The 9860-nt window shown below is 43.3% G+C and overlaps 1 protein-coding gene across 1 annotated transcript; it reads left to right on the top strand.

The window, feature by feature from the left end:
• The first annotated feature begins 7772 nt into the window (after positions 1 to 7772).
• sox3 (SRY-box transcription factor 3) lies at positions 7773 to 9648 on the top strand. Its single transcript, XM_084010049.1, has one exon. It carries the CDS (start codon positions 7993 to 7995, stop codon positions 8887 to 8889), a length of 897 nt encoding a protein of 298 aa, XP_083866175.1. The 5' UTR covers positions 7773 to 7992; the 3' UTR covers positions 8890 to 9648.
• Positions 9649 to 9860: the final 212 nt, after the last annotated feature.

Below are 9860 nucleotides of genomic sequence, written 5' to 3'. Positions count from 1 at the left end.
GTGGTTGGAGTCCGGGCCGAGGCTTTCTGGGTTGTGGATGTCACCGCTATCTAACAGCCCACGGTCCTGCTGCTGGCCCTGCTGGCAGCCAGCTGTTGAAGGTGTGTCTAACAGAGGAGGGAATGGGAAGCAGCAGCAGCCTTGGGACCAGTCAGACCTTGGTGAGTGTCCTCAATTTTCTGGCCAGAGTGGGAGGAGGTTAGTAGAGAGGAGGGGGGGAGGGGGGGGGGGTGTTCGAGGAGATGCTGCAGGGAGCTTTGTGGTCTGTGAGTTGTGTTTGTTGCCTCTCTGCGCTCGTATATTTATTGCGACGTTGTCCGACTTCACCTGTGGTAATGATTCGGATTCTTTAAAGGCATTTCACGTCACCTGTTGGTCTCGGAGTGGTTCCCTTCAATCTCGGTAGAATTAACAATAAGACTGAACAGTTTGAGAAGTTAATTCATATTAAGGCTCACAAAATCACGCTACACTTATTTTATAACGCCACACAGTAGACAACAATGTTCAAATCCCTTATAACACCAGTTTGTCCCCTTTTCATACGCACGCTGGATGCAGCCGCAACTTTATGCTGAGCGCCGTGTTTTTTTTCTTTTTCTCTCCACAAGGCACATACATCTATGTTTGTGTAAGTGAAGAGAAAGATGAAGGCAAGAATGAGAGCTTGCTTCCAGATAATAGTAGCTCGGGTTCTTTGTCCCGCTGTCAGCCGGGAGAGGAGCGAGGCTGGAAATCGCTCCAATGCAGCGGCAACGTCTTGTATGTTTCATTGACATATCAGTGTATGGGGCAATGAGCCGTCGCCTCTGCACTCCTCTGCTCTGTGTGTGTGTGTGTGTGTGTGTGTGTGTGTGTACAAATACGTGGGAAACCAAGGTGCACTCCTTTGTGAGAGAAAAGTGGAAGTTGATATAAGCGAAACGTAAAAGTGAGCCATTATAACTTCACGGCAAAGGATTGAGCTGCTTAGCAGTTACATTTAGAATTGCATATATATGTATTTTCATATTCAGAAAGAGAGGGAATACACTAAACAACGGCCTCAGTGATAGAGATACAGTTTCCATACAGTCAAATGGAAACTCATTTGAAATTTAAATATTAATTTTGCACATCGAACAAATTGTCCAGCATGTTTACTGATGTTTGGTTTGGAGATTTCCTCGTCACACGATACGGTAAATGTTGGTTCTTTATGAGCTCTAAAGATCCAACATGCTTCTGTCATTTAGTCCCACGTTCCTCTTATAATACTTTTTCAAACACTGACTGTTCCAGTTAACCCACTGGAGACCCCCCCCCGACCTTCTCGGGGACCCGTGCTGTCCTCTGTCTCACCTCCTCTGAGCTCAACCCAAGGCAAGGTGACCAAACTCATCTCCGACCAGCCCATCCATTATCTTGTCAACACAGTCAGCTTCCCACCTTAGTTTGCTCCTCTCCCACAAGACTTCCTCTAATGAAATACGCTAGTAATCACAGCGCTCATCTCGTCACGCTCAAGGTAATTAATATATTTAGAGGTCGATGGCTAACTCTTAATTAAATTATGCCTCCTTTAATGAGACCTTGACTGGGACTAAATTTATGACCAGTATCTGCTTTATCAAGTGCTCGGCACGCAACAAAGATTTGTCATTTTCTCCCAGATCGAAGCCTGGGAATACACACAATGGTACTCATGATTTATATATCAATTTGTGCGTGTTTGTATCCTTATTTAAGGTTTAATAAATTACCTCTCATAAATACCTAACCTAGTTTAGGCTTCTTAAAAGCCCCACTTTCTGCGATTAATGCTCGGCGCTGTATCGCCGTTACATATTCATTTTGGAGGAGAATGCAGATAACAACCCGGTGACATTAATCATATTACAAAATTGGGTGTATTTAATTAATTAAAGTTACCCTGCAAATTAATTGTGCATTCCCACAATATTATCTTTAACTAATGAAGGCTTGACAAAGAGACCGTTTTTCATTTTTTAAAAAGGAGGCTAGATTAGTGGGATCTCAATTATGGCTAAAACAAAAGGGGGCTGCTTGCTTGGGCATGGCGCAAAGCAAAAAGTGACGATTCAGCACTTTCTTCCAAACAAAAAAAAAAAAGAAAAGAAAAAAACGGGGAAAGTTTCCATTGTTTTTGGAAAAAAACTGAACATGGCAATGATTCAAAAGATACACGAGAAATAATGAGTGCCGTAATTAGCCAGTCGGGAAATAACAGTATTTAAAATGATCATCATATAGAGGTACTTGATAATGCCATTCACAGGCAGCAGGCAGCTGCTTGCTGACAGACTATCACAACTTTAATGCTAGTGCAAAAAAAAAAAAAAGAATGCGGAGGCCTGATTGAAACTGTGTTCCCTTATGTTGCACATTTACAGTGTTTTGGTTTGATTCCGAGATGCAATATGACGCGTCTTTAGGTGAAGATTGCACAGATTACGGGTTGAAGTGTGAGTCGAGCTTTTAGCCGGGAGAAGTTCAGGCAGCAGACTTTGTTTCTGTGCAAACACAGAAGTGATCACATTGCAACGGCGTCATCCAGCTTCGCCCAGTGGCTCAGAAGCAAAACCACATTTATTGGAATTTTCTGCCTAATTTAAACTGAATTGAAATTAGCTCTCAGCGGATAAGAGCTACATAATTCACAGTAATTAAGTGTTTTATTTTTCATTTAACGCATCATATACCAAATGTTTTCATATGAGCGTCTCTCCTAATCTGCTGCGTAAACGTAAAGAATCTTTGTCTAAGAAATGACTCCAAGGAGCTAATAATCATTGTGTATTCATTCCAAAATACCTCCACCGATGTCCTCTAATGTGATATAATTGAATTTGCTTTCTAGCTTCATTAGTCAATAACTACAGCAAAAAAAAAAATATGCTTGTGTCAATTATGGGAACTCCAAGGGTCAGTGAGTATATGAATTTTTAACTGCACGCTGCTGCATGAGATTATATTAAGTGGTCTTGTATTAACCCCGGCTGTGTGCACTACTGGGCAATTCCTGCATGCACTTGTGTGTCGAGCGTACTCGATAAAGTACATTTGAAACGTGCCTCCCTAAATGATAAGCAACCCAAAGAGGGTGAAGTGATGAAGTGAAAAAAAGTATTCCCCTCTCGGCTAAGTGAGACGGAGCCGAGCGTTGGGTGGTCACGCCTTGTCTGCTCGTGACAGCGGCGGGTTAAAGAGATTACACTGGGTCTGTGTCGGCAGCCTTGGCCTCGCTCACACAAGAACATAATGAGGAAGGACATGCTTGGCCTGCCGGGGAGAAAAAGAGGCCGAAGTTTTGAAGCATTCTTCGAAGGCATGCTACAGGAGGCGAAACAGCTTTTTTTGCATGTTGTTTGAGAAACCAAGGTCAATAAGTTAGACGGCTACATTCCATGGAGCTGAGCGAGGTGCTGGACATATCACCCCCCCCCCCACCTCCACCTCCACCAGCACAATGAAAACACAAATTACTCGGCTGCAGCGTTCTCCATTAGCCCACCAATCCTCCTGACTTGCCTGAAAATCGATGCATCTGTCCTCTGAGTGTGTGTGCTTCTTCTGTTTAAGGTTTGAGTGACAGTCCCTCCAGCTAATGACTGAACTTTCACGGCTTCGGATGGGCTCAGAGTGGAGACGATGGGCCAGGTTGCATCCTACATGTGAGCGGTGAGTTTACTGATCCGCCTGCTTCTTTCTCTCTGGTGAGATGTTAGACTCCTCGCATACAGCCGCTCCACGCTGGAACAAACGAGGAACAGCGATGACGTGGAACGGTGCTTAAGAAAATCACATTTCTCAAGAAGATCAATGACCCGGCCTCTTTTTGTACCTCCTGATGCACATAACTGTCACACCATCACAATATCTGCAACAAATTTGCACATATTTTGCATAAAATATTGATCTTTAATTAATTCAACATATTAAAATTAAATTGAATAAAATTAGATTTTTTTTTTGTAGTTTTAATTTTTTGTTTGCCTCTCAAAGATAGTTTCTTGTAGTTTTTCTGACAAGCTTTCAGTCAATGAGCATGCAAAAATCTACTTATTATTTTTATTTTGGTGGTGTTTCAATGGAAACCAGACACTCACATTATGGCGAAGCTCCTTTCCCTAACATATCTGCCACCTATAGAGCCTCAAAGATGCTATCAGTGAGTATATAAATGAGGTTTTATAATACCTGTTGCTGGACTTTATCTCATTATCATGATGTCTGAATTTTCCAGAGCAGCATCCAGGACTTAAATATATATTTTGTAGAAGCCTTTAGATGTATATTTCAAATTTCCTGACATAAATGAATGAACCATGATTGCAGACTGTAAATAAATGTTTTTATATGGTTTAAAAAAATATGAACAGAGTATAAATGCATTAAACACAGACATTAAACATTTTAAGCTGTTATTTTTTCTTAAGTATTTTTGTCCGGCCTGGGCCAAATGAGTCAAATTACCATCCGGAATACTAGCCCTTCTTTGTGAAATAAAGAGGTGATAATGGCATCACTTTTATTCCTTTAAATGACCCGTGAATATTATTTTACCTGTGTTGAGCTGGGAGGACGCAACCATTCGCGCTCACACAATGGGAACAGCAGACCGTGCGTAAATTGCATCTTCATTTGCATTCCTGGTCCAAAAATCATGCAAATCTTAATGAGACAGTCTCCATTGTGGCTGTAATTGAAAACCCATTCTTTGTTAATTACTGTTTCTCAAAGGCCTTGTCCGCAGTCACTGAGCTGAAACAAAAAAAAAGTTATTGATTCTGGGGGTCGTGGGGTTTAAATCGGACACGTAAAAAAATGTTTATTGTGCGTCTTTCGATTATAGAAATATATTTAAAAAAAAATCTGTCCTATTTAGAAAATGTCAAGAATAAGATAAAAACAAAACGCAGGCTATAACGATAAAAAAGACTAACACAAGCAATAAATTACCAGCTATTATCTCCTTATTTGCAGCTGAATGGCAGACATGCAGCGCCCGTGTCTCGTCGTATAATATTAAAGTTGAGCGCATTTTGTCCGCCATTAATTCGGATCGTCTGACCAAATAAAGCTCCGTTGACAGCCGAGCAAAGGATGCGGACATGCGGGGACCTCCACTGTTTCCGAGGGTGGGATTAACGCGCTTTTTTGTGTCGACCTGAATAGATCTGAATTCCCCCTAAAGCTCTTTGCAAATATAACTTTTAACATGTTTTTGTTTGTTTGTTTACTTTTGGGCCCAAAAGGCCAGAATTAGACATTTCCCCCCTTCAACAACAAAAACCTGTTATTATATCCTGTGATGTGATGTTATCCCCGGTGTTTAGTGCGTGTGTCAACATGCATGTGGAAATGTAACAACATATCTGCCTTTGATAATCCCACACATCTTTTATTGCAACGAAAACTGCTGAAATAAAATCGATTTCTCCGAATAAATCGATCGTTTGAGGGCAAAATGAAACTCCTTTTATTCGTTATTTTTTTGTTTTTCTAAAGCTGGTTGCTTGCTTATATCCGCCCATCAGGACATATTTCCCAACATTCAACAGTCGCGCGCCCTGAGAGCCCCTTTGGGCTGTCAGGCTCGTTGAGTCTGAATCAGAGCAGACTGTGCTGGTGGTCCTCCCTTCCTTAATTAGGAAATTAGCTGCACAGAGGCCCTCATTACCAAACTCTGGGTTACTCCTGGTGTGTGTGCGTGTGTGCGTGTGTGCGTGTGTGTGTGTGTGTGTGTGTGTGTGTGTGTGTGTGTGTGTGTGTGTGTGTGTGTGTGTGTGTTCTCTCTCCCTCTCTCTCTATCTCTCCCTGCTACCGGTCAATTTCCATAAGAAGATTACAAGCGGATCAGTATTGAGATGTGCCCAGATAAACAAATAACTGGTCCCTGAGAATAGACGGCTGCTAATTGGACGTTAGTTATATTACTCTCGCTGCGTTTGTAACGCCCCATTGAACGGCAAAATTAAATTCATGAAGTGATGTCTCTTTTCAGCTGATTTACTACAACTATGTGGCTGGGGAGGGGAGGGGGGGGGGGACTGGTCCCTCCCTGTAAGATAACACACGTTTATCTTTATTTGTGTCCCATTTGAACAGTAATTTCGTTATTTTCTTGCCTGTTTTTGCGTCACGGTGTGACTTTTATAAATGTCTGGAAAATTACAAAAAATACATTTTAGATTCTGTTGCTAAAAAATGTTAAAACTGAAAACTTGAATTAATTGTCGTGCAGACGGACTGACAGATGTATATCAGTCCGTTGATGATTTCGTAGGAGCAGCTCATTTAACCTTTAATCTGATCTCGAGTCTTTTCAACCGAATGTGCCATTTTCCAAACACATTACGGTATTTTCATAGAAATACATGTAGGGCCCCTCGTGTCCTGGCGTCCCTTTTTCTTTCTTTTTTAGATATGAAAGCTCCGGGAGGTGAAACGCTGTTAAAAAATGCACATAGAGCAGAACGATCCCCGCGGAGCTCATTTAAATACCGAGGCGTTAATCGGCGTTCCTCCGTGGCGTCTTCGCCCGGACTCATTAGCAGGTGTGAGCGTTGCCCTGTTTGCTTTGGTTTCAGCTCGTTTGTAAGGAGACACGTGCAAATGAAGTCCGCGCCACGGTGATGATTTTAATAACAGTGGCGGAGAGAAACCCGGTCGGCGAACGAGCAGCTGACACTCGCATGAGCCGAGTCCCGAACTCCACTTCCCCCTCAGGGAGTCGAGAGATGGCCTGTCCCCTCCACAAGAGGTCGTTGATGTATTAAAGTTTTTGCATTGTGGGGCGTCTCGCCGCCGCAGAGACGTCCACGTCCATTAGAGACAAATAGCTGCTGTTTTAGGTACGAACATGTCGAGGTCATGTCATGTGGGAATATTCTTCTTATTAAGCCTAATTGTTTAAAACAATATTTATGTTTATTTTAATGCATTTACACTGAGAAAATAGTCCTATATTACTATAGTATTATATCACAGGGAGGGAATTAAATGCTTCCCTCAGAAGGAGACTGATAAAAAACAAACATCCGAGCAGGTGGTCCAAAAAGGTTCTTATTAAACACACGCACAAAAACCCACATCACTCTATTGAGGGGTTTGACAGCAAAAATAAGACTTTTTTTGATGTTGGCAATATTTTTTTTTGTTGAATTGTGATTAAAGCAACAAAAACGTCTTTGACAGCAGCTGCACATGAAGGTTTTTTCCTCTGCCAAGGGCGCATTTTATTCCAATATTGCACTTTTAACTTGAAGTATACGTGCGCTCGTTTTGCCTGTTGGGATTCGTCTCTGGAATTAATTAATTGACATTGATCCCTTAAGACTTCTGTTTCCCTGCTGCACACACAGCCCTTAGGTGAAGCACGTGTTGCTTCCACGCTGACTTTTTGCATCTTTTATCTCAAATGGAGAAATATTTCTATACATAATTGTTCCAAGAACAAATAACAAAAAAAAAAAACCTGAACACTTCCCCCGTTACCTTCCCATCTCCACACTTAAAACTTCCTAAAAAAAACAAACTGTTTTTGCGCTCATGTTGTTGAGCTGCTGTTTTAAAACTTTACCTCTCCCTCCTCCTCTAACCAAAACACGGCGCTGCGCGCTCCGGTTGGTTACGCGGTGGAATATGGGGAGCTGCGCCCTGATTGGTCGCCTGCCCCTCATTGTCACGCTGTCAATCCGCATCACATGGTCCGGCCACTAGGCCTATTAACACATGAGCTTGGCGAACAAGTTTACAGACTTCTGTTTCCGAGCCGTGCAGGACGGAGCAGCTTTGCGCGGAGAGAAACCAGAAGCACCTGCAGACTCACTCGCCTCTTTGCGCTACAAGTTTTTTTTTCGCCCCATCTCTCTCTCGCTCCATCTTCTTATGAGACTGGTCAGTATTTCTACCTCTTTGACTTTCGGCGCTGCTTTGTGAACTTTTTTTTTTTATGTGCCTGTGAGTGAACACTAAAACGCCGCCAGAATGTACAACATGATGGAGACGGAGCTGAAGACCCCGCTGCCGCAGTCCAACTCCGCGCAGGGCGCTAAGAACAACAGTGCCAGCGACCAGGAGCGGGTGAAGCGGCCGATGAACGCCTTCATGGTCTGGTCCCGGGGACAGCGGCGGAAGATGGCTCAAGAGAACCCCAAAATGCACAACTCCGAGATCAGCAAGCGGCTCGGCGCCGACTGGAAACTTCTGACCGACGCCGAGAAGAGGCCGTTCATCGACGAGGCCAAGCGTCTCCGCGCCATGCACATGAAGGAACATCCGGATTATAAATACCGTCCCCGCAGGAAGACCAAGACCCTGCTCAAGAAAGACAAGTATTCTCTGCCGGGGGGACTGCTGGCACCGGGAGCCAACGCCGTCAACAACTCGGTGTCGGTGGGCCAGCGGATGGACGGTTACGCGCACATGAACGGCTGGACGAACAGCGCGTACTCCCTCATGCAGGACCAGCTGGCCTACCCTCAGCACCACAGCATGAACAGCCCCCAGATCCAGCAGATGCACCGGTACGAGATGGCGGGCCTCCAGTACCCGATGATGTCCTCGGCGCAGAGCTACATGAACGCGGCGTCCACGTACGGCATGTCCCCGGCGTACACGCAGCAGAGCGGCGGCGCCATGGGGCTGAGCTCCATGGCGTCCGTGTGCAAGACCGAGCCGAGCTCACCGCCGCCGGCGATCACGTCCCACTCTCAGCGGGCGTGTTTGGGGGACCTGAGGGACATGATAAGCATGTACCTGCCCCCCGGCGGGGAGAGCGCGGAGCATTCCTCCCTGCAGAGCAGCCGGTTACACAGCGTCCATCCGCACTATCAGAGCGCAGGGACGGGCGTCAATGGGACGCTACCTCTCACCCACATCTGAGGGCAACAGAAAGAAAAAAGACTTAAAACTCAAAAAACGTCAACAACAAAAAAAGTACTTCGGATACTTGAACTTTTTTTTTTTTTTTTTTTTGGTTGCTCCAGAAACAACGTTCAACAGTTTTGTTCTAAAAAACAATTTTATCTCAATATCTCTTTTGAGTTTGTCCATCTTGAAATGAATTTCGAAATGGACCGAAACCGAGCGTTGAGCCCATCAGAGTAAATTGCATTGCAAAGAGGCTTTTTATCACAAGTATAAGCAATCAACGTATGTAGAAGAATTGGACTTCTATATTTTAATTAATGCCATATTTTCTCTCTATGAAAAGGCATGTGGCCTCATTAAGAGAGGCTGGTGTATTTCAAGAAAAGCTGGATGGAGAAGTTGGTTCATAAATGTTTACACTTAATTTGTAGAATGTCAGTTGTCTCGACTGTGTTCAAATTTTGTAGTCTCTTTTAATCCCCCCCACCCCCCCTCATGACCTAGGTTCAAATGAAATGTTAAGACTGTGCGGGTCGCAAACGCAAGTTTTATTTATAGTAAGATTTCTTTTTCTTTTTAGCTTGTGAACCCGATGTTTTTGTCATGTGAAAAATGTTTTTGTTTTTGTAAAATGTTATTTTCTGTGATGGTTTTGACAGTGTCATGTTTACTCATTATCCTGAACGAAAATGTTTATTTAAACTGACGTTTCTACATATTTTAAGACCATCCTCTATTCTTAAATGCTGAATAAATTTGTACGAAACATGATTCGTGACTCTGTCTTTTGTGTGGAATGTCAGGTTTTGGACATTGGTTTGGAAATCTCTGGAGGACAGAAAAATGAATATTTTAGAGGTGTGAAGCTCTTCAAATGCACTGGATCGAAATCTGGTTGCAAAGTTCAAGGATTTTTTTTAACATGCTAAAACAATTTTATAAATATTGGTTCAGGCACAGTAATATTTTTCCTTCATGGAGAA

Source organism: Eutrigla gurnardus, assembly GCF_963514095.1.
Source record: "Eutrigla gurnardus genome assembly, chromosome: 5".
Classification (NCBI taxonomy): Eukaryota; Metazoa; Chordata; class Actinopteri; order Perciformes; family Triglidae; genus Eutrigla; species Eutrigla gurnardus.
This window is presented reverse-complemented; position numbering and strand designations above follow the sequence as displayed.